Consider the following 25,961-nt stretch of genomic DNA (forward strand, 5'->3'; position numbering starts at 1 on the left):
CTGAAAAACCCCAAACCTATCTTGGATAGATGGGAGAAAACTTCCACCCTAGAACCACATTTTAGCTTACTATTCAGGCTAGTTAAAGGCTGAGTTCTCGGTATGTCTAGACAGAAAAGAGGCTGATAACTCCCAACTTGCCTGAACATACAGAGGTTGTACCTGAAAAGTCTGAAGCTTGCAGAAAGAATCTGTAATGGATCATTGTGAGAACACGGGTTGAAGGGTGAAGTGTCCCATCCTGCCTCATCTTGGAAGCTAAGCAGGGTCAAGCCTGGTTGAAATCTGGATGTGTGACTTAAGTGTTGTGAATGGCCCAGAGACCTTTGGCTACAGGCAGTATAGAAATATAATGTAATAGTAATAATTTAATAGTTACCTACTCATACGCACGATGGGGTTAATTTTTTTTTATTCTTCGCCAGCCCTGTATATCTGAAGGATGCCAGGTTGGGAAAGGTTGTGCTATGTAACGACTCTCAATCATGTACCTCGTTCAGCAGCACTTGCTTCTGTGAAAGCAATGCAGCTGCCTTTGCAGGGACCTGAATGAGCCAAGCATGAGCCGAGTTGGAATGACACCTTTGCAAAAGTGGTTTCTTAATGTGGCAGCTCATTTCATTCTCCAAAGCCTGGAGGCCAAGTTAAACATGTTTGTGTGGACTGTTTGCTATTAACCTTTTTTGTATTATCACTATGGAATCCTCTTACTGAGGGGCATTTGAGAGATATGCTAAGTATATATAAATGATAATGAATAAATCAGTGCAATTATACCCCTCTTGCAAAAAGATGATGTCATGATTTGACAGTCCAATATTGTACAAAGAGGGAACACATTTTTACAGGTAACCTTACAGTTAACACAGGGATTGCTTTTTCCTGCGTCAGATACTTGGTCTGTCCCACCCAGTGGTGTTGACTCTGACTGGCACTGGATCTCCAGGACTTTATGCAGGTGTTTCCAACTCTGCCTGGGAAAGCCGGGGACTGACTCTGGAATCCTCTGCATCAGAGCCAAGACACCTCTTGTGTGCAGGGCTGAAATGTGAAGCAGACCATTCTCCCTTGGCTTGCTGTGGGATCGGTGTGTTTCCCAGTTCGCCAGTTTCCCTCGGACATAACCTGGCGAATGAGCTCTGCCTCTAGGCGGATCCCAAAACGCCCTCCCCTACCCACAGGCTCTCAGGGAAGCATTCCCGGCTGTGCCCAGAGGGAAGGTTATTGTGGAGCGTCCCCAGGCAGTGTTACTGGAGTGTGAATTTAAATATCTTGTTTGCATTCATTACAAACCCATTAAAAGCTGGCTGGCTCAGACCTGGGCAGGACTGGTTGGAAGGTGCAGCTGACTATTGTCCCTTTGTTGCCTCTGAGCAGCTCCTTGCCCGGCGTGGTGCCTGCCTGCGTGAGGACTACTGTCTGGGGAAGGGCTGCCCAGCCTTCCTAGTCTCACCCCCTCCCAAGCTTCCAGTGCAACTTTCTTCCATCAATTAGTTCAGCTTTTTCTCCCAATTTCTCCACCTGGGGTGTTTGTCTGTGGATCTCAATGGCTGAAGAGAAAACCTTTCGCTACGGACTCATCATCCTGGGATTCTTCCTGGTGATGGTTGGCATGTTCATCATGAGCGTGGAGAAGCCCCACATCTACATCACCTTCTGCACCCTGGGGATCTTGATCATAGCTGTGGGGATCGTCTGGAGCATGTGCCAGTGCTACCCCAAGGTAGGGAGCAATCTTGGTTCTTAAGGCTGCCTTCCAGAATTCCTTTGTGCATGCATGTGTACAACTCAGGCTGCTGAAGACTCTTTCTGGGCTCTTGGAGGCTGCAGGAATGGAAGTGATTGTGCTGGCAGATCTTTACAGAGCTCATTAGTCTTTCCAGAGTTGCTTCTGTTGTCACCAAGTATGAAAAGGCAGATGAAACTACTCACAAAATAGTCATTGGTAACTGATCCATGGATGAATGACTTTATATATCCATTTCCTTACAGATGCCACAAGAATAGGGTAGGTATTAGAACTGGGGTGCACAGTGCAGTGGAAAATGTGGAAAGACCAAGGAAGGAAGCCTTGAATCATCTGCTAGAATTACAGCTTCCTCCTGTCTAGAATTTGAAAGTGCAGTTTGGAATGTAAAAGCAAAATGAATATTTATTTTTTAAAAAATGTGTGCATTTCCATCCTGCCTTTGCCCCAGGGGAACTCAGAGCAAGGTTTGATCCTTGCATCCCCTCTCAGGGAAGGACTTTGCCCAAGATGGATCACCTTGTGAACCGTGTAGCTGAGAGTAAAATGATACCGTACATTTCCCTTGTCAATGAAATGCTGTGTGTGTGGGGCTGCAATTTTGATTAGCACTGCAGTGTGTGCGTGTGTGTGGGCTCACGCACGGGTGCACATAGGGATATGGGGAGGTGGTGCTCAACACTTTCCCCCATGTCATTTTCTCCTTCTGGCACAGGATGCCTTCAGACCTCAGCTAGTGGTGGGGACCTGCGCCACACCACAATCACTGCTTTCCTTTCATCTGCCCTCTCTCTCTCGGCCCATCGCACACCCCTGCCCAAAGGAGACGGCATGGCAAAGGAGGGGTGCCCTTTCCTCACCTCCCTCTTGCCTCCACTTGCATTCTCAGCTCCACGGGGAGTGAAAGTGAGTAGGAAGTGTGGCATGGCTAGGAGCCCCGAGGGCTGGCAGCAGATTCCCTGCAAAAATAAGGGTCTTGGGCCAATAATGCTACCCCTGAAGGTTGAATGTCTGTCGAGCGTACAGCTATGTGCGGAGTCATGTCTTATCTCACATCCCTAGAGGTGACATTTCCCCGTCTTTGCTCAGTGAAGGATCTCCCTTAATGCCCCTACTTTCCACCACAGGTCAGAGTAGTTTCTGTTGATCCAGAGACTGAGACTTTCCTTGTAAAGAAGACTGCTGCTTTGTCTACTGAAAATGAGATTCCTGAGAAGAGCAGGTATGTCTGAGGACTCCAAGCCCATAAGCTTCAAGTCAACAGTTGTTAATCTTTTTTAGCAAGAACACTAATCAGTGCACAGAATAAACTGTGTTCTTCAGAGGGACAAGGTCGACGTTTGGAAACACCAACACAGAGTAGTGAGAAGCATGGCATATTTGCATACCATGCTATTGTTAGCTAGTTGACCCAATATGGATCACAAATAGATGCCATCTTTTGTTCTTGGCTTATGAAGTCTGGCTTGTTTAAATCCTGGCTTGTTCTGATGACTGGACTCTGAACAGCAGCTCATCTTTGACCTGTTTGTGCTACACTCTGCCCTGAGACAGGGTGGCAAGATCAGCCTAATAATGAACAGGATGAAGGCTGGTAAAATGACTGGAAGAAAAACAAACCAGAATTAGGGCAAATAGTCCCAAAGTACATGGTATTTTCTGTTTTTCCATCTTCAAGATGATTTCCATCTATGCAGAACATAAACCATGAATTTAACCTTACACATGAAACCATCAATTTGGTTCATACCTCGCAACAAACCAGTTCTGGCAGTTTTTACCTCCACAGGAGAGCAGGGTGTTTGTAAAGCTAAGGGGTCTTCACTGCCTTTCAAGATCAACTACCCCCAAATACTTTGCATTACAACAGGGGTAGCTCACAGAAACTTATTGTGGCTGGGAAAATCTATTGTCCTTCCTCCTGCAAACTATGATGGGGATTTGAAGGCAGCCAAGCTTGGAGAGAGCAGAGAAACTTGAAGGATCAACCCTGCTGATCAAAAATCCCCAGTGGTTCATCCCTGGGAGCCTTGCCTCCACACCAGTGCAACTGGCTGGTCAAGATAAAATTATACAAAAGAAAAAGAATCCATCTCCATCTCCCCTTTCCAGCATATAGCCAAGACTCCCCTTCCTCAAAGCAGTACATTTCAATATTGAGCAGGAGTAATGGCATGGTCCACTGCCAGAAAGTGTACCATAATGAGCTTCAGAAAGCAACACTGTCCCTGATTTAAGACATTTAATGCAGTGAGACCAGCAGTTGCTGCTCTTTGGACCAGACTGTATGGTAGCCTTGTGGGAACTGCATTTCTGGGTTCAGGTGACTGAAAAAGTCATGGTGAGATGCAGAAACCAAACCACAGACTATTGTTTCTCCACAGAAACTAAATGTGCCATGTGGTAAGTCCATGGCAGGGTTCAAACAACATGACAGACCATATGCAGTGGAAACCACCATGGCTTGTTATGCGTGAACCCAGCTAACAGGTAGTTTTAGCAAATATTTGGACTCCAGCTGAGAATGGTCATAACTGAAGAGCTTGTTCTGAGTTCCAGATTAGTGGTGCATAGCCTAGCCTAGCTTCAGCCTCTGGTCTGTATGACATGTTGGGCTCATCATGGTTTGTTTAACTCCCTCTGAACCACAGCATGTGCTGAGGACAATTTTGTATATGCAATATCTGATCAGGATGACCATGAAGGTGGGTTGCTGTGTCATGCAAACCTGGCCACCATGGATCATTTGAGAGTTAAACAGCTCCCATATAACTCCTGGTTTGTTGTAGGTTTGCATGACACAGCAGCCTTCCAATTGGCCCAACCAGGGACTGCATATTCAAAATGGCTCTTGCAGATCTTGGGGGCAAGGCGTTAATCCACAGTGAGCATGGAATGTCATGCAAACTGGCTTATGCAATATCTGATCAGGATGACCATGAAGGTGGGTTGCTGTGTCATGCAAACCTGGCCACCATGGATCATTTGAGAGTTAAACAGCTCCCATATAACTCCTGGTTTGTTGTAGGTTTGCATGACACAGCAGCCTTCCAATTGGCCCAACCAGGGACTGCATATTCAAAATGGCTCTTGCAGATCTTGGGGGCAAGGCGTTAATCCACAGTGAGCATGGAATGTCATGCAAACTGGCTTATACTGTTCATCTTTCCTTCAAGTGAAGGGTGTCACTCAGCGGAGGAATTTCCATGCAATGGGAGGGAAAACCCATGTGCTCTTCCAAGGGCAGTCTTCTGCCTGAAGGGCTGCCTTGTCCAAGTTCCACTGAAAGATAAAGAACCCAGTGAAGCTAGAGGCAGGTCCTTAAAGTTGTCCATCTGTAACAGGCGGCACTCAGCTGCCTAAGTAGCTCCTAAGGTCTTCCTTGCCATCGTGAGATGTCTTACATTTCTATTTAAATTTGGGAATTGTTCCTGAATTGCATCTGCACATGTGTGTCATTATATGGAAATGTTTATGCATGTCCATGTCTTTTTTATTTTGTAATGTCTTTCCTTTTTTCTGGCAACAATGCATATATGGTAACCCCAAGGGTATTAGAATGATGAGTTCTGTTTGCTACTTTCTTCAGTCAGCCAGGTGGGAATGGAAGGCAGGTTACAAAAGTAGGCCTGACAAGTCCAATCCAGAAACAAACTGCAAGGTAATTAAATGTTCAAACTGAAGCTGAAGTTAAATTGACCAGAAAATACCAGGTGTTCTGAAGTTCCCGAAACTTCTGAATCAGCAAATAATTAGATTCCTTTTCCCCATCCTTGCTAATACCAAAAAAAGAAAAAAGAAAAAAAGAGGAAATGGTAACTAATCTGGTGAAATGATGCTCCACTTTCTCCTGTATTTTTACAGTTCACAGGCACCTTACACCACTCAGAAAGAAGCAGATGTCTATGAGAAAAGTCTGCCATCTTATGAACAGGTCCAAGCAAAGGTGGCAAGTGCTGGAGGGGGACTGGGAGGCCCACCCACCCCTGTCCTTCCAGTCAGGGTAGGAGGAGGTTCCCAACCTACCGTACAGGCCAAAGTAGAGGTTCACAGAGATTCAGAAAGCGATGGAGGTACCTCCAAGGGTCCCACATCCCAGCAGGAAGCAACAAGGTTGTACCGGTGAGTCGCTCTTCTGATCTGCCCTGGGTTTGGTCTACATTGTACACCATCTAACACCTGATGGCCACTTTACCTCTTAGATTACATTTCTATCCTGCCTTTTTTCCTTCCAAAAACTCAAGGCTTTTTACATAATTACCCCCTCTCAATCTTATCCTAACAACAACCCTGTGAGGCAGGTGGAGCTGAGAGTTTGCGACTGGCCCAAAGTCACCCAGCTGGCTCCATGGCCAAGTGGGGATTAGAACCCAGATCTCCTGAGTCCCAGTCCTGTGCTCTTAACCACTACAGCACAGTGACTCTCAGTACCTACCTGTCTACCTACCTTCCTACCTCATACATACATATCACATCACTCTGGTGCCTCCTGTAATTTCTAAAAATTTTAAAAGACCCATCATGGACTTTAGAACTGCAGAAAATGTTTCATCATTTTAGTACTTTACAGTCCCTGGATTCTTCTGGCACAACAGAAATAACACAAGCTCAGTGCACATTTGATTGGTCCCACTCCTTAAGGGTTTGTCACAGCAACAGTAGCACCAATTCCCGTGTCTCCCTGACTTCAGCCAGAAATGAAAAGTGAGCCCAGAAGCGGAATGCAAGGCCTTGGATCTATTTTATACAATCGCATGGAACACATTGCTCTTTGGTACCGAAACCCCAGATATGTATTCTCTGAAATAATTTTGTGCCTTCCAGATGTGTTGGACTGCAACCCCATCCTGCCTGGCCAACATGGCATAGCACCATGGGATTTGTGATCCAACAGGTCTAAAAGGCACTGGCTTAGGGAAGAGCTATTCAGAGCTAGCTTAATTCTGCCCTCAGCCCTGAAGATATTTGCCAAGGGTGCATTTATTCATGCTTCTCAGTCTCAGCTAGTTACAAAGACAAGCAGGTTTACTCTTGGAGAGCCAGTGTGGTGTCGTGGTTAAGAGCATGGGACTGGGACTCAGAAGACCTGGGTTCTAGTCTCCGCTCAGCCATGGAGCCAACTGGGTGACTTTGGGCCAGTCACAGACTCTCAGCCCAACCTACCTCACAGGGTTGTTGTTGTGGGGATAAGATGGAGGGGGAGAATGATGTGAGCTGCCTTGAGCCCTTTGTAGGAAAAAGGCAGGATATAAATAAATAAATAAATAAATAAATAAATGCTCTGACTTTGCAAGCAACACTGATCAATTTTTTCGGATATGAGTCTGAAGTCTTAACAATAGCAGGATTTCTCAGGTGCAGAAAACTATCTGTCCACACTTAAGAGAAAACAAAAGACAAAAAGAAACTGTCAGGCACATCTAACTGAAAATAATCTGTAGGCTGGAAACTTCCTGGCTTTATAGCAAAATTGTGGATTGTCCTAGAGATGCTAGTGAACTGCAAAATCTGGGAAGTGGTGGTAAAATTGGAAATAACTGTGAATGAGAAAGGTTTTTTCTTTGGTTTTAAAGGTTTCTGTAAATGATGACTGAAACTATTGGTAGAAAGTAACTATTCCTGGAAAGAGAAAAATAGACTGTAATTCCCTGCATTGGCAAACTGCTGCTGGGGTTTTATTATTTCATTCTGTAGCAGGGGGCTCACATGACTGGATGCTTCTCTAGTTAAAAAAAACCAATTTAGATATAATATTAGATATCAGAGAGAAAGGCTCTAGCCTTCTGCTTCACATGCTAATTTTCCGTGCAGACAAATGCTTTTTCCTCCCTTTTTTGCGGGGAAGTATTCCATCATGCGAGCACCCCATACCGGTACTGTGAAGTGCTGCACCCCAGACACAAGTTTATAGTCATAGTAAAAGTTAGCTCATAGATCAGTGAGATATTATTCTCAAGATAGCTTGCATACACTTTTCCCTCCTCTCCATTTTATCCTCTCAACAATTATGTGAGGTAGGCTAGGCTAGCAGTGAATACCTGGCCCAAAATTACCCAGTGAACTTCATGGCCAACAACCTAGCCACTGGCTTTCAATATTTTGTTGGGCAACTGGTGGCTTCATGATGTGCAGGATTTCACCGAACTTTTCACTGAGCTTGATTCAAGGTGCAAAATTGTGGCCTAGATTCTAACATGTTAGTTCCAAGTTTCATCTTCAGTGATTGCTGTGCAGGCTGAGTTCACACAACACAACCTGTCGGTTGTTTCACGCAGTACCCATGATGAGCCCGACAGATGATTGGGCTCCCTGTGGGTCGTTAGCTGCCTTCCTCCCTTTTCTTCTCCTTATTCCTTCAGGTGGTGTCTGAGGGACACGGCAAAGGGGACTGAGGCTCCCCCGACAGCTACAATCGCTGACTGATTTCATTCACTGTGGCTATCGGAGACTCCCTCCTTGCACACACAGGGCTTGTGCCCAAGGTTAATTTCCACCTTGGCTGGAACCATGTATGGGAGACGACACCTTGCTGGAAGTTGACCCAATTGCCCTTCGGGGCAAGAGACTGGTTTCTATCATAGGGACAAAGTTAGCCTCCATAGTCGAAACGGGGCTGGTGCCTTCAAGTGCAGTGGATTCTTCTTCCAGCCTCAGTTGAGACAATGTGCAGAAGGCTTGTTTCTTAGTTCTTCTGCAGTTTTTCTTCATTTCAAAAGGTAGAACTGTCTCTCCTAAGACTGAGTTACCTGCAGCAAGACTTTTAAATTAAAATATACTGGCATTTTCAGGAATATTGATCTTATTCCTTTTGCCTTTGGTCTTACCCACCATTGAAATCCAGCCCCTGAAGGCTTGTCTGAAATGGAATTTGGCCTTCTGTGAGAAAAAAGCCAGTGTACTTCCATAGTAGAGGATGGAGGGAGGAAATGTCGGGAACATTGATTTGGCTTTCAGCTGAGCTAAACAGAAGAAGAACTGCAGCTTTTAACTCCAATACAGTCATATCATCCAATGCTATTGTGCTCTCTAGGTGAAACCTCTTATTTCTCATGGCTTGCAAATCAAAAATTGGTACTGGACTGGTATGGCCAACAATATTTAATCTAGACCTAGATGCAAATGAATAAAAATAAATACTGGCCATACTGAAACCAAAAATGCCCTGGTGCTTGCCTGGCATGCAGCCGGTTTCATTGGTGTAAATTCCCCAGCTGAAGGACAAAAGAGCTCCATAAGCAGCCTTGGGAATCATGTTCCTTAATGAATCTTCAACTTTTTTTTAAAATTCCAGCCAACCTGAGAGAGTTCCAAGCCAGGCACCACTAGCTTCTCTCCAGGAAGAAATGGACAATTCTTCAGTGGCATCTAATTCCAACAGCCCATTTCTACAGAGGTGGAAAGATGCTCCAGATCCCGGGTGTTCAACAGAAAGTCAGCTCAGATTCAAACTTCCTTCCTATGAAGATTTTGCCATGATTGATTCCCTGCTGGTTGAAGGTCAGGAACAGAGCAATGAACCAACAGTGGCACCAATCCAAAGCCATTGCCCTGCTCCTCCCACAACAGGTCATGGCTCCTTAATTACAGCAGGAGCTGGGCTATTGGAACACCGAACCAGACAGAATATGGAAGATGACACTATGTACTATGGGATAAAAGAGGAATCAGAAGTCAGCCTCACATCTGTTGATGCTGTCTTTGATCAAAGCAAGATTAAGGACTAAAACTGGAAGTTGGAATAATTAAAGGACCCAACATCCTTATGGGAGTCCAAATGGAAGACAGTGGAAATGACAGGGGAAGGGGGCTCAGCCAACCAACTAAGCAATGGCTGAATCATTTTTAAATTCTGGGAGTGAGAAAAATGGTGTGTCCAAGCAGCGCTCGTGTTGTCCTGTTCTCTGCAGATTTGCATGGAAAGATGTCTGGGAAGAATAAGGAATGGAACCAAAGCAGAATAAAAGGGAGGTGCACCTATTTGTGAGCTAAGGTGAATATGTAAAGCATGTATGTTTGTGAATGTATGTCTTACTGTTTAAAGAGGCTTGCCTCTTTTGCCAAATCCATCTGTCCGTCCGTCCAATCTATCAATGATCTATGTCATGGAATAACATATTCTTAAGAGTATGCAAATCATTCATCAAGGCAAACCTAATCCAGTACCCACAGGAGCACCACTTCCAGTTTTTACTGCAAAAATGGGGGAGAGGGAGCTGACCAGCACCCAGTGACTCAGAGCACAATGGTGGTGAGCTTTCTTTGGCTTGGTGGATTGCAAGGCAGGAACATCTCTCACCCCAAGAGCCAGATTCAGTTTTTCAGAAGCTTGTGAGGGGTAGCATCCCATTGATGGGCAGGGCTAAAGGTGAAAGAGTGGGACCAAAATACAAAAGAATACTAGCATGTTGTAGCTTTCAGAATGTCATTAACAGTAACTAAGCTTTAGGAGAGGTTAGCGCTCGACCTTTTAGAATCAGGACAAAGCTGTAGAAAAGTCAGGAAACCACCAAGAGAATGGTCCCCACTGCTGCCTTATAGATGTAATGATATCTCACCCCATTCTACTCCATGTTAGTTGTTCTAAGGCAAAGCAAGAGCACCTTCTCTTCTTTTGAAAGGTACCAGAGTATGCTGAGTCCTACAGGTGAGATGGCTTCTTTCCCCCTGGTGAGAAGATTTGAGCTGCATTAATGAGAGTGATGTAATTATCCAGTTGCAAACATGAGGCTCTCTGTTTAACTAACAGATGTCTCTTGAATGTGTGTGTGTGTGGTTGGTTGAGGGATGCTTATCTTGTTGCTACAACTTCTGAAGATCATATTATTGCAAGACTGAGGTTTGGATAAGGTGCTAGATGAACTGGTAGAGATTCCTTAATAACCACTCTAACAAAAGATTGTATATGGCAGCCTTCCCTAAACTGGAATCCTGCAGGTGGATTGGACTACAGCTGCTGTCATGCTCAGTCAGCATAGCCAAAGAATGCTGTGAGTCGTAGTTCAACACATCTGAAAGATCCTACCTTGAAAATATATCAATAGTCTAGGACCTAGACTCTAGGTAACCTTGTGCTGGGGGGGGGGGGTCTTTAGAATCATAGAAGAGTTGGAAGGGGCCATGAAGGCCACTGAGTCCAACCCGCTGCTGTTGCAGGACACTATGTTATACCTTCCCACTCAAATGGCTGCCCAGGTTCTTTTTGGATGTCTCCAGTGTGGGAAAACCCACCACCTCTCTAGGTAGCTGGTTCCACTGTTGTATTGCTCTGACTGTGAGAAAGCTTTTCCTGATGTCCAGCCTGAATCTGGGTTGCTGCAACTTGATTTTTCCATGTCCTACATTCTGGCATTAGCAAGAAGAGATCTTGACCTTCCTCTTTCTGAGAGCCTTTGAGGTACTTATAGAGGGATGTCATGTCCCCCCTCAGGCTTCTCTTCTCAGTGCTGAACATGCCCAGTTTCCTTAGTCTCTCCTCACAGGGCAGTGTTTCCAAACCCTGGATCATGTTTATTGCCCTCCACTGGATCCTTTCTAATTTACCTGCATCTTTCTTAAATCTTGGTGCCCAGAACTGGACACAGTATTCCAGGTGAGGTCTGACTAGTGGGCAGTATAGAAGAACTACTACTTCTCATGATTTGGAAGTAATACTTCTGTTAATGCCTCCCAAAATAGCATTTGCCCTTTTGACAGCTGCATTGCATTGTTGGCTCGTGTTTAGCCTATTGTTCACAATTACTCTAAGATCTTTTTCTTGCTCAGTTCTGTTAAGCAACATCTTGTATCGATGCCTTTGGTTTCTTTTTCCTAGGTGGAAGACTTGGCACTTGTCCTTACTGAACTTCATTCTGTAATGAAATTAGAATATTGGTTTCAGCGCAATGTTCAAGTTTATCAAGATTGCCCTGGAACTTCATTCTGTCTTCTGGGGTGTTTGCTATTCCATCCAGTTTTGTATCATCTGCGAGTTTTATTATCTTTCCTTTTACTTCCTCATCTAAATCATTAATAAAAATGTTGAACAGCACTAAACCCTGTGGCACCCCACTAGTTACCTCCATCCAATCTGAGAAGGTGCCATTGATGAGCACTCTTTGTGACTGATTTAGCAGCAAATTTTGGATCCACCTAATAGTTTTTCCATCTAGTTCAGTTTTTACTAATTTGCTTATCAGAATGTCATGTGACACTATGTCAAAAGCTTTGCTAAAGTCTAGGTAGATTATGTCCACAGTGTTCCCTTTGTCCATTTGGGAAGTTACCCAGTCAAAAAATGAGATTAAATTAGTCTGGCAGGATTTAGTTTTGATAAATCCATGCTGGGTTTAATTGGTATTGCATTTTCTTCAAGATGCTTGCAGATGAATTTTTAAATAATTTGCTCCAGATTTTTTCCAGGGATTGCTGTCAGACTACCTGGTCTATAGTTCCCAGGTTCATCTTTTTCCCCTTTTTGAAGATAGGGACAACGTTAGCTCTTCTCCAATCATCTGGCACTTCTGTTTTCCAAGATTTATCGAAGATGATAGACAGTGGTTCTGAGAGTTCCTCCACAAGCTCTTATATGACTCTGGGATGGAGTTCATTCGGCCCAGAAGATTTGAATGTGTTGATTCCATCTAGATACTCCTTGGCCATTTGTCTGTCAGTCTTGGGCTGCCATCTCTCACTTCCAGCTTGAACTTCCTCTTGATTGCAGATTTCCTTGTGAGAGAAGACTGAAGCAAAGTAGGAACTGAGCGCCTCTGCCTTTTCTTTGTCATCTGTTATCACTCTGCCATCCAGCTGGACACCCTTCTCTTTCTTATGTCTTTTGTTCTGGATGTATCTGAAGAAAGCTTTCTTGTTGTGCTTAGCATCCCTTGCTATTCTTAGTTCCTTTTCTGTTTAGCCTTCCTGAACCAATTCCTTGCTATCTGTTTATATTCTTCTTTTATGGCCCTGCTTCCACTTCCTGTACTTGTTCTTTTTTTTCTTTCAGGCTGTCACTTAACCCTTTGTGGAGCCACACTGGCTTTCTCTGCTGTCTTCTACACTTTTGTCTTGATGGAATTGTTCATAGTTGTGCTTCGAGGATCTTCCTTTTCAAGATTTCCCATCCCTCTTGGACACCTTTCCCCTTATGGGTGTGTTGCCATGGCAAAGGATAAACTTCTTTTATCATTTTTCTGAGTTGGTTAGAAACTTTTCTCCTGGCAGTGTCGTTAGTTCCCACGTGGAAGGTGTATTTGTCAGTGGGTTGTACAAGTTGTGTGAACTTGCTGGTTCCTTGGTGCCAGGGAGACAGCAAACTTGGCGATTCTCTAGGACATCACAACATACATATTTTTCCATTCCACGCAAGAGGGAATCTCCCACAACTAGCACTCTTCTCCTTTTCTTGCGAATTTTGCTGTCCTTTTCCTTGTTTGACTGGCCTTTTGTCTCTGAAAAAGAGTTATTTAGTGTGTTGTGTGGTTCTTTTACAGTGGGTTTCTCACACGTCTCTTTCTTAAGTAACTCGAAGCGGTTCGAGAGTTCCACTGCTTCCACAAGTGCAGTGTTTTCTAGCTCTTCTGCATCTAACTGTAACCCTGTTCCAATGAGTTTTCTCTTTTTCCCTTCTCTCAGGGTTCTCTTCTGCCTGCTATGCTTGCAGTTGCTCTTCTTCCTTCTGGACTACACCTACAGTTTGCAGCTCCTCCGCTCTGTCCAGAAACTTCATTTTCTTTTATTGTCCAGAGGGTGGGCACTCGCTGCTCCAGTGCTCTCACTTTTTCCTGTAACAGGGGCATGAGTGTGCAGCAGTTGCGGTTGTTGCAGGGTGCCACTGTGGAGTCTTCTTGGTGCATTGTTCGTGCCACCACAATGCAAATCCCAAGGGGATTTAAGGTGAAAATAAGGAAGAGGAGCAAAACGGGAAAAGAATGTTAGGGACCTCCCCTGCCAAACTCCTGTTGGCTCTCCCTATTTGCACGCTCTGGTTGCTTGCTCGCTGGGAACTTGGATGCTTGTATCCTAGAGGCCCTAGACCAGCTGGGGCAGCTTGCTTTGATGTGCTCTGCTCTGCTTGGAGTCAGGAACCAGAATGATGACTGGCTCTAGATAAGCTCCACCTATGCTCAACATATATATTTGTAATACCAAATGCCTCCAGTGACCTCCTTCTAAATGAAACCAAACCTGGGGATACGCTAAACCTCTGGAACGTCTTGCTGCAGAGAAGTGGGATGAAGATAGCAGTATAAAGAAGGAACTTTCCCTTGGAGGAGATGTCAGAATTTTACCTTTGGGGCACATGTGCAGCTTCCCATGGGGCAGAATTTTCCCTTGGCGGGATATCTAGAGAGCCTTGGCTATTGGGTGATATAAAAATGACACCAATAAATGGTGTGGAATGAGGATGTACAACTCACATGAACATCATCTATTGATGTGTTCTGGGAGAGTAATGTATAAAATGGCAGCTCCTAAGGGCACAATCCAATGCCCATCATGCTTAAGGCAAGTAAGGCTCTGACCCATAGATGGCTGTCAGGATGAAGTACTGCAGAGGAGGAAGGAAGTAGACTGGGGTGCTGTCTGGATATGGTGTAAGCCACCAGCCCCGGCCTGCCTCCTCCAGCCCTGAACACACCCCTTTTCGTGCTCTGCAAGGCGGATTTGCCACCTCGGAGAGGCACCTGACATGGTGTTCAGAGTCCCACCTCCAAGGCCAAAGGACCTCAGAGGTAGGCCTCTGAATCATCCTATGCCCTTTCCTCACACACAGTGTCAGGAGACCATGCATGCACTTCTGGATTTGCAGAATCCTTTAGCCTCAGAACAATTTCTTCCATCTTGCAGTCTCTCTTTTGCTCTCTGTAGATTGGCGTGATTGCAGGTTCTGTTTATATTTTAAATGGACTAATTTACTGGGAACATTTTGGATGGTGCTGAATCCTACTTCATTCCAAGGAGTGGGGCAATTGCTGTTGATGCCTTTTCTGGTTTTAAATCTATAATGCTTATCATTTTTGGAAGGGTTATGGCAAGAGGTATATTGTAACACATCTTCTCCTTCCACTCTTGCAAAAAATCTAATCTACTAACCTGCTCCCTCTGAGAAAGGGCCCTGTGTGTACGCAGGTGCAAATGGATGCATGGGGTGGGGGCAGGGGTGTGCCCTGCAATATAGCTATTCTCCCTACCCACTCCTTAGAATTGCCACCGTAACAACAGCAACACCGCTGATACCTGAAAATCCTGTACAAAACCTCCCAAATTCTGGTACATTAATGTATTTTGAATGTGCACAGTTGGTTCACAAGCACTTCTGTGTAGATGGGCAGAGAGCTCGTGCTTCATTGCCTGGCACAATCCTGACTGAGCAGCTGACATGTGTGGGCAGCCACAGACCGAAGGCTGACTGGGTGCCCGCTTCACCTTTGCTTTTGAGGCTCTGCTTTCTGCTCCGATTCATGCCTCTTGGCCATTGGAGGTCAGCTTGCTGCAGTGGAAAATCTGGAATGATTTATGTGGGCTGCAAAAGTCTGCCAACTGCTTGGCTTGTCAGTTTGCTTCTTCTGCGCAGAGGCAAAGCTGAGCTTACAAGCAGTCGTGGTACACTGGCTGCATAAAATTGACAGTGTATGGAAAAAAGGATTGGCATCTGTTCCTTCTTAACTAGGCCATCAGCAAATCGGTCTTCCATAAGCTGTGCCTAGGATTCAGTTGTAAAATAGAGCTATTTGGAAACGACTCCCATTGATTTCAATGGGACTTCCAAGCAGAAGCAGGAGAAAATTTATATAGTCTGTATTTTAACATGAATATACCTACTGCACCCTTGAAAAAATGCATGAATTGAAACACAGTTGTTTTGCATTCAGAATATGTGTACAAAAAGTGTATGTTAAGGGACTGCACACACAAGAATGGGCACATTCCTGAAAATAGTGCTATCAGGAAAAGTTACTCTAGGCATATTAGGTAAAGTGCATGTATTAGAAGAAATGCACTCAAAAATGCATACCAATTTTCATGAGCTTAAAAAAAAAAAAACAAATTTGGAACGAATTGAACATAAGCTGAAAAAATTAGAAATTGAGAGAAACTGAGATTCACCTGTACTGAGTCAATTTCAAAGCCTTAAAAAGTCCAGGATCCTTAATTATCCTTAATAGCTTCCCCCTCATGTTGGCAATGCATTTCTGTTATTACTTTTAAGAAATATTCCTCAGGCACAACATTCAACCTTCTTTTAAGGATAATCTCTGTAAAAATGACATTTAGACTTTTCTTTTTTCAAAGTAGCCAGAATATTGTAATTGTCAGGAATCTTAATAGACATCTTGGTTTCCTCAATAAACTTTCAAGATGACTAAGAAATGGAGTATTTGCATGTCTGAATCAACGATACCTTCAGTCATAAAACACAGTATCTTATTTTCACTGATAATCTGCAGGCAGTCCCTGGGTTATGAACGAGTTCCTGAGAAAATGGAAATCCGTCTTTAAGTCAAATTTGTATGTCAGTGGGATCACATATAGTCTGCCCTCCACATTCACAGGGATTAGGGGCACATGACTCCAATGAAAGTAGGAAAACCATGAATATTTCTACCCCCGCCCCCATCCACCCAAACTCAACAGTGCCGCCTCTTTGCAGCGAGGAAATGCCAGAGAGATTTCCTTCTCTGGATGGGTAGGGCAGGAAGGCCTGCTTTGGAGGCCTCCCTCTCTCCCTGTTCTCTTCCTCACTGTCTATCGTGGTGGTGATTTTCTGCAGTAATTAAGAAAAAATTAACAGGCTTTATGGCAATTCACTTGTAAGTACGGGTTGTTCATAACTTGGACATTCATAACTTGGGGACTGGGTCTCTATGTAAAAGTCCCTGTTAAAAGCTAAAGAAGACTTTATCAATATACAATAATTAAGTATCCTATCAGAGACTGACATACTATGTGGTCTGGGTAAGTCTGGCTATCCCTGATGTGAGTTTCTGAAACCCTAACAGAAATAACATATTATTGGAAACACAGGAATGCTTCAGAAAACATCAGTCCCACAGTATGACCTTCAACAGGTTCCCCCAACCTGGTGGTCCCCAGATTAGACTTGGACTGCAACTCCTGCAGACCTTGCCAGCATAGTCACTGATGTCTGGGAAGGATGGAAGTTGTGGTCCGGCATATCTGGAGGCCAGCAGATTGGGAAGGCTGCTCTGTGATCAGTTTACCTGATGGCAATCACTCTCTTGCCATGGCACTGATACCAGAAGGGGCACAAATTACTGCAGATGGTTTTGCACCTCTTCTCCTTATATCACACTAGCTTGAATGCTCTGCTAAAACATTGTGTTCTTTGGCATAAACTGCACTGAAAGAGGCACTCCTGCTTTGTGCATCATGTAAACACTCCCTCTGAATGCCTTGTTTATACTAAATAGCAAAGCCCAGTAAATAACCCCAAAGTGCCCTTCATGGCTCAGTCTAACGCACACGGAGACTGCAATTCTAACCACACTTGCAGCCATCTATATCCATCCAGAAGTATATTCGTGAATATTATCACGCAGTCTGGACTAATCGGAATGGTTTGAGCAACCTTGTGGATTTTCCTTCACTTTGTATCCACTCCCAAATACCTGTGGATGATGACATCAGCCCTGACAGCCTCCTCCTTGACTATGACAACACTAATGTTGATAATCAATGTTTCTCCAATCTTGGGCCTTCTTAGATAGTAAGTGGGTTAGGATGCACCTGCTGTTTCTTGGGGTTCTTTTGCAGGAAGCTGAGCTGCAAATTTCATAAACACACATGCACATAAAACAGTATAAGGATAGGGAGGGTGGGAGAAAGAAAAAGGCATGCTAAAGACTTTAAAGTCTTTTACAGTACTTATATACTGCTTTTCCAATATTTTGCAAAGTTGTCTGTAGTGAAAACAAATAATACAGGTAAGGGTGTGATCCTGCTGACCTCATTGGGAGCTACCTCTGAGTGAGCCCACAGAAGATTGTGCTGTAAAACAATTCTAATCTCAGGCTAAAGAAGATGCATCAGTAGGAGATCTTGAAAACAAATGAACCGAATACATTTGGATGTTTCTGGAAGGCAGCAGTGATGGGGTTAATGCCTATCTCCTAGGAGGGCATTTCACTTCATAGGCATCACTATCAAGAACCCCTGCTATTGGTAGAGTCCAGTCTGGCATCAGTAAAAGGCAAAAGTGAGCAGGTCCAATATGGCAGATTTCAAAGCATCAGCACAGATAGTCCTATACTCTGGACCCAGCCCAATCTGGGCATTTTGAATGAAGTCTAGAAATACATTGTTAGTGATAGGTTCTCAAAAACTTGTACAAACAGATATTGTCCCGTTAATGAGCAATGACTGCTTTTCAAACATTATTTAAAGGTAGAGGATAAATTTAAGTTCAGCTGGTGTCAAGCTAACTGTTGTTCGCTTTGGCTAGCAGAAGCCTAGGGCCACTACACTTTCAAAGGTTTGATCTTTTGCTCACCTGGATAGAAATGAACACGGGAAGGTGAGATCAATGTCAACATCAGACTTGTTTATACATTAGCAAGAACCACTTGTTGGGTGTAGAAAAGCAAAGCAAAGCAGAGAAGAAGAATATTTCCTAAACATTATACACAGAGAAGGAAAGCTTTCTATGAGAAGGAAAAAAAACCCTGATCTCATCTTGTTTACTCCTGATTAGCTCTGTTTCCAAAGGAAATCTTTTGAACTTGCAAGAGATTTGTTTGCTTTCTCTGTGGGAGGTCTTATAGTAATTACATGTTCGTCAGTGCCCATTCTTTAGATCTGACCTTTATGATGCTTCCAAGGAAATAACTCGCTGATCTTTTGTCTTACTGCTAATATTACTAATATTGTACTTTCTTGAGCAAATGGGAAAGACGGAAAAATAAGTCATATCAAGGCTACAATCCACAGAAGTTAGGTTGCGCCTTGCTGAAACAAATGGGAGAAATTAGTCACAACTAATCTGGTTTCACTGGGATTTTTTCATGAAATGAATTCCTTTGGAATCTAGAAGCTGGTTCTGGGTCCCATTTCCAATTAAACTAAGTTTTATGTTGAGAGTTTCATTATATTATACAGCCATTAAGGGTGCAATTGTATGTCTATCTAAACAGAAAAATGCCCTACCACTCCCAGTGTTAAGAACATCAGAAATTGCCTTGTACTGAGTCAGACCCTGTCCATCTCGCCCAGTGTTGTCAACACTGACTGGCAGCAATAGCTTTCCAGGGAGGGTGTTCCTCCGGCCCTGTCTGGAGATGCTGGGGACTAAAGCTGGGGCCTTCTGCACGCAAAGCAGGGGTGCACTGCTGCAGCTGCAGCTCCTCACTAGGGCTGGCTGTGGAACGCAGGGAACTGAAGGACTTCTCCACTGCCTAAATGTACAGTGCAGCTGTGCTATTTGGGTAGATGCAAGACTTTCCTGTTGTTCTTAAGAGTTCTTGACCAGCTTTTTGACCAGTGGTTTGTCTTTTCAGCTTTCCCTGGAGGTATTCTAGGCTGCCTTTTCTCCTTTTTCAGCATCTGTGGGCCTGACAGGGTAACTGTCTAGTAGTGTCAGCAGAGGGCCTAGTGCAGAACAGGACAGACCCTGTTCAGAAGACCACAGGGCGTCATTAGAGTGTTAGACCCTGAAGATCCACCTTCTTGTCCCTACTCAGTTATAGAGCTCACTGAATGACTTTGGACCAGTCTCAGTCTAACCTATTCACAGGGTGGCTGTTGTGAGGGAGGAGGGGGAGGAGGAGTTTCTGGAAGGCAAAAAGGAGGCTGTAAATATAATAAATGATGTCAGAGTTCCCAGATTTGCACTGTTCCCACGGCAAGCTCAGTGAACAGGCTGGTCTGAATGAGAGAAGGAAGAGTTATGGGAATACATAATTGCAAAGCAACCTTCCCTAAAATAGTGCCCTCCAGACGCTTTAGACTACAACTCCCATCTTTCTTGAAAATTGGTCAGGCTCGTTGCAGCTGTCGAGGACATCTGCTCTCTGTTTTGAGTTGGAGAACGCCATTGCAGAGACAAGAACAGGACCACATGGAAGGAACCAGGAACTGCACCAAACACTAACCCCTGTTCTCTGGCTAGTGGAATTCTTGTTTGGGCTTTTTTTACTTCCCAGATTTCAACACATATGGACCACATGTTTTCAAGTGGACCATTGTGGCCATAAACACCAGGCAAGACTAGTTTAGAATACCCAACCTGGTGCCTTCCAGATGGATTGGACTAAAACTCCCAGAATTCCTCAGCCAGCACTGAGTTAGAATCTCAGTGTGGGACTCCAGATCCCATGACTGTGGCAATACCAGCATCTCGGAATGTGCTTATTCTAAAAGCATCTTCAAATGCTGTGCCACCAGTGGCATACTAAAACTGATTCCTCTTCCCACCTGATGCTGGCTTACTTGTGGAGTGTGTGCATGTGTGCACAGGTGCATCTAGGATGGGCATGAATTTTAAAGCAGAGAAGGGATCAGACTCCAGACTGTCACCTAAAAGTCTGTCAAAGCAGACCAGGAAGGAAGAATCCCTGCAATACATTTTATTGTTTCAACATGCCACCTTCTTCCATGGACCACCCTGATGCCCATGAACTCTAGCAGAATCTTTTTGGTCTCAGCTGGTCAACAGCACTTCCTTTCTAAGTGGAAGTAGGTGGGAATAAATATCCTATGTCAGGGTGTTGAATTTCTTTCAGCCTGAAGATGGAGTCCCTTTTTGGAGAAGCTCTTGGGCTGGGTTGGGTTGCTGCAGGGGTCAAAGCAAGAAAGGTCTGGGCCAAAATTTGAGCTTATAGCTCTTGCTGCTGTAACTAAGCTTTAAGGGAGATATTGCAACCTTTTAGGATAGGGGAAAATACACAGAATTGGGAAAACCACTGGGCAATTGATAACTGGGAGAGAGCTGTGGCCATCCGTGGTTCCCAGATGACCACATCCTCTTGCCAGCCTCACCTGTTTCCCCCAACCACCAATTGTTTGGTGTTTTGTGCTGGTTTTTCCCCTATCTAAAATACTGAAATGCCTTCTCTGCGCTTTGGTTGTTGGCAGCAAGAACATCAAGCTAAAAGATGCTGTATTTTTGTCCCTGTTTCTCTTATTACCTTTGGCCCACCTACTACTAGAAAGTAGCTTCTGGGAGTATGCCTGAGTTTTAATTCAGCCCTGCCTCTGCTGCATGCAGAAGGTCCAGTTTCAATCCCTGGCATCTCTTGGCGCAGCTGGATAAACATCCTGTCTGTGGAGCTGCTGCCAGTCAGAATTAACAATATGGGACTAGATGGACCAACTGTCTGCCTCATATGGGGCAGCTTCCTATGTATCCTTGGTGCAGGACATGTGGTGAGGGGCATCCAGTGGGGCAGCTTTGTCGGCCTTATAAAGCAGGACTCATTCTCCAGGACTGTGGCTCCTGCATCATGTTGTTCTGTAGTGTTACATGTGCCCATAAAGTCATGTGCCTCATGGACAAGGCTGCTTTTGGCTGAGTAGCTCAAACCTGGAATATCAATAGGGGTTAAATATTGTAAGAAGAGAGGACATTCCTGCATGAAATTAAAACATGCAAACAGATGTTGGCTGCCTATTCATAGAAAAGACCAAGGCAACAATCACAGTCCTAGTAAAATAACCTTGACATAGGGTACGGGAGCTTTGTGGCATTACCAAAAATAGTTCACCTGGGAGGAAATTAAAATAAGGTACATTTAAAGGAAATACAGCTCCTGTGCCTCTCAGGTACTGTAACATATTCCTTGGCTGTGGAATGTGCAAGAGGCTGTTCGCGCAGGGATGGAGTATTTGTCTCTTGGGTGGGGCAGGGTTTTAAACTCCTCTTTTCCTGTTTTTATCCAAAATCTTCACCCTTGCCCCTCAGAGGGTTAAAAAAAGAAAAAGCTCTGCAAACACTCCAATAGACAGGTTCCCCACTTTTCCACTGTCCCATCCCTGTGTGTGTGGAGTGTGTGTGCGCATGTGTAATCCAGACATAACTATAGAAGGGGGGAGTTTAAATGTCCCCCATCTGGAGTGCCATGGTCCTGATCTGAAGTGGGGCTATGTGCATTTATTTAAGGAAATAATCTGATTGTGTGTGGCTCTACTGAACATGACTTGAGGAACTTGGTGTAACTTGTCCTGCGACAGCAGGGGGCTGGACTCGATGACCTTCATGGCCCCTTCCAACTCTACTATTCTATGAGTCTATGATTTAGTTTGGCCTTAACAAGATCATTTGCTATGAATATGGAGGACTTCTCTTACAAACTTTGGAGCTTGAGAAATATATCTGTTTTACAGAATTCCAGTTGCCCAAGAGCTGTGATAAATGTAAGAGGTCAGCTATTATACATCTTCAAGCTGCCAGTCCTGTGCTGCCAGTCCTATGCATTACAGACCTGAGATCCTTGACCCATTTGGGTCCATCCTCACATTCAGAATTTTGTGAGACTTTTGAGGGTACTTCCATAAAATGGCTGCCATAATGGTGGGGCCTTCCCATTCATAAAGCAGCTACCATAGTGGGGATAATCAGTTGCAAAACACTCATTTTCCAGAAGGCACACTGGTGAGATTAAAGAGGGGGGGGGGGGGGGAAGGGCGGGGGAGAAGGAAGGAAGGAAGGAAGGTTACCCACGAACTGAAGAACAACAAGGGAGAGGTGGTATCTGAGCTCTGAAAGATTATACAGCCCTGATTTTCAGTGCTTACAAACTCATCATTGAATCCCAAGAGAAAGACAAAATAAGTAAGAATATAAATGTACTGGATAAGGGTCAATAAACTAAGGCTCAAGCCTGACAAGACATAGGTTCTGCTAGTAGGGGGAATCATCTGACAGGTTGGAGGGGCATCACCCTGTCCTAGATGGGGTTGCACTCTCCCTAAGGGACAGGGTCCACAGTCTGGGGGTGTTCCTGGACCTGGGTTTGTCCCTGGAATACCAGGTGAACTTGGTGTCAGGGGTGCTTTCCTCCAGCTGCGGTGGATATACCAACTTTGTCCCTACCTTGACAGACAGAGCCTGAAAACAGTTACCCATGCACTGGTAACACCCAAAATAGATTACTGCAATGCACTCTACATGGGGCTGCCCTTGAAGACGGTCTGGCAATTACAATTGGTGCAGAACAGGGCCACTCGGTTGGTGATGGGAGCTCCTAGAGCAACCCACATAACACCTATATTGAAAGAACTCTGTTGGTTACCAATTGTGGCTCGGTCCCAATGCATTGACATATAAAGCCCTAAATGGCTTAGGCCCCGGTTACCTCAAGGAGCGCCTACACCAGGGGTCGGCAACTTTTAACACACAAAGAGCCATTTGGACCTGTTTCCCACACAAAAGAAAACACCGGGAGCCGCAAAACCCTTTTGACATCTAAAATGAAGATAACACTGCATATATTGTTTTTTACCTTAATGCTATGTCCATTATGATTTAGCTGCAACTCTTGTTCAGTCACTAAAACTGTTATTTTAATCTTACATTATAAACTAGTAGGACTCCTTTCATATATTTTGAATAGGAGAACAGCTTCCTGAAGAGTCAAAGTCAGTGCTAAAGGGCTGCATGCATTAAATAGCAAACCCCATAAGTTGATCAGCAGTAAAAGCAAATGAGTCTACCCACGTACCATTAAACGTTTGGTTTTCTTCAGAAACTTTTCTTCGATTTATCCATGGCTGGCCTACCAGGGGAAGTTGCAGATATAGGTGTGTTTAGTGACTGATTAGCAGATAAATGGCCAAGTGATGTGAATTGTGACAGGCCCCAAGTGCAGCTTTTATCATTCAGAGGAAGGAGATTACACTGGGACAAAGAGAATCTTTTCAGCAGGGTTTGAGCAACATGAGAGTCTGCAGGAAGCAGAGGAATGTAGCAATTTACTTAACCAGCTAGTGGGGCATTCCTGAGTGGATGCCTCATCATCACCTATTGGTATTTTGTAATTGGGAGCCTCGGTCGCAGATCAGAGGCTGTGAAGGCGCATGTTTTGAGCTACTGAGCCGCAGCAGAGGGATTCAAGAGCCACGTGCGGCTCCGGAGCCGCAGGTTGCTGACCCCTGGCCTACACCCATATGTGCCTACCTGCCCTTTGAGATCTATGTAGGGGCCCTCCTGTGTGAGCATCCCTTAAGGAGGTGAGAGGGATAGCCGCTAGGAGGAGGGCCTTTCCTGCAGCTGCTCCCCATATTTGGAATGCTCTCCCCAAGGAGATTCGCCTGGCACCTTCGTTATACTCATTTCAGCACCAGGTGAAGACTTTCCTTTTTAAAAAGCATTTTAATACTTGACACCTTTATTTTGTTTTACATTTTGTTTTACATTTTCATCATATTTTATTAGTATTACATTTTAACATTATTAGTTTTTTAATCTTATGATTGCGAACCACCCAGAGTTGCTGTGGCACAGTAGGAGGCATACAAATGTTTTAAATAAATAAATATGTATCATTTCCACCCCACCATTGGACTTGAAGAACTGTGTAACAAATCCATGATGAATATTTTACATTGATGACATGCCCATCATTGCTTTCATTCTGTTTGGTTGCTTCCAAGAAACAGAGAGGCAACATGATATAACGGTTAAAATGCTGGACTTAGGCTTAAATTCCTCTCAGTCATGACGGTCTTTGACATTAATTATGGGCTCATCACACACTCTTGGCCTGACTTACTCTTGAACACAGAAACACCTGATTTAGGTGAAGGAAGGGGTGGGATATAAATGGTGAAAACAATGGAGTAAGAATCCTCCAAAAACTTCTTTAATGCTGGGTTGTTTTAGAACGAGTGGCACTTTTATCAAGGGCAAATCAAAGCAGAAGCACCAGAGCACACTTGCTTATTCTTTCTATATATCACATACATTTCATTTTGCTTAGTGCCTGGGATTAGATGTTCCACCAATAGTAATAATCTTATCGCGGTCTGCCCTCTGCTGGCAAAATTTGTAGTCACACTATATTGTATACATCACACAGAGTGAGATAACTTGAGCATGATGGCATGTGCTTTTCTCTTTTTCATCCTCTTCCCAACAATTCCTAGCACATACAGCTCCCCCCTCACCCTCTTTCCCCCAGTACACACATGCTCCCCCCACCTCCTGCAAGAGGCTTTTCTCCTCACTAGTGCTAGAAATCCCAGTCTACAGGTGGGGTACCAGTGTCTCCATGGGGGAGAGGAGAGAGAGCCCAGAGAACCCTGCTGTGTAGATAGATTGAACGCCTATTCAGGTGTTCAAAATATGTTTTTTCAACAGGTGAGGGAAGGGAATGCGCCAGCCCTATCTCTCTCCCTTTTCCCATTCACTGCCCCTCCTCTCAGGTGTTGATTTTAACCCCTTTTGAATGCCCATATAGGACTATAACATCTGCTAGATCAACTGTTTGCAAAGAAGGGCACTCCACGTCAAAGCTTTTATTTGGCTCCTAGTGCTATGCATCAGAAGACACAGTTCAGCAATTCTAGCTTGTTTTCCTTAACAGATTTTCTGTGATAAGTAAACAGATAGAAGAATTGATGGGAAAATGGGAGAATTGCAAGAGGACTTTGCATAAAATTTCTTGAATCGGATGGGACTATGGAAGTCTGAGGAAGAAAAGGCACAACAGCTATACTGCGAATTTGATCCACACATTTACCAGTAATTCCATTCCTACATTGCTTTTGGACAAGATATAAACTGCTGATAAAATGTCGGTTTTCCATGTTGCCTGTACCCAGCCAAAGTAACAAACAATGGTGAACAACTCACAGTCCACAGCCCAATGACAGACGGTTGCTTATCTGTGGTTAATGGCTTGTTAGTTAGAGAGCCTAGCTATTGGGCAGTATAAAAATGAAATAAATAAATAGTATGGTAGGGTTCAGACAATGTGATAACCCATGGTTCAACAACAGGCACTCCTGAGTGAGGTGTTGATCCTTCCTTTCTCTCTCTCTCTCTCTCTCTCTCTCTCTCTCTCTCTCTCTCTCTCTCTCTCTCTCTCTCTCTCTCCTTTGTTCTGGGAGTGGGAGTTCTAAACAATCAGGAGTGCCATATTTCAGACAGTCAAGGTCAGTGGTCTTGCAGGGGCAGAGTGCCAATACTTTTTATTAGCAGGGATGCTGACATTATCTGTCATCCCTGCTCCCTCCCACCTTGGCTGCAAAGTAGTTTGGGTGGCTCCTTGGCTTTACAGAA

At 44.4% G+C, this 25,961-nt stretch overlaps 1 protein-coding gene across 1 annotated transcript; it reads left to right on the forward strand.

Moving 5' to 3' along the window:
- Positions 1–1,546: 1,546 nt before the first annotated feature.
- Positions 1,547–9,471, forward strand: BSND (barttin CLCNK type accessory subunit beta). The gene is made up of 4 exons (XM_044430344.1): positions 1,547–1,723; positions 2,875–2,969; positions 5,612–5,869; positions 9,039–9,471. The coding sequence occupies exons 1-4, from the start codon at positions 1,547–1,549 to the stop codon at positions 9,469–9,471; spliced, it is 963 nt and encodes a 320-aa protein (XP_044286279.1).
- Positions 9,472–25,961: the final 16,490 nt, after the last annotated feature.

The sequence above is a fragment of the Varanus komodoensis genome, unplaced genomic scaffold (genome assembly GCF_004798865.1).
Source record: "Varanus komodoensis strain SLA01 unplaced genomic scaffold, ASM479886v1 scaffold20_1, whole genome shotgun sequence".
Taxonomy (NCBI): Eukaryota; Metazoa; Chordata; class Lepidosauria; order Squamata; family Varanidae; genus Varanus; species Varanus komodoensis.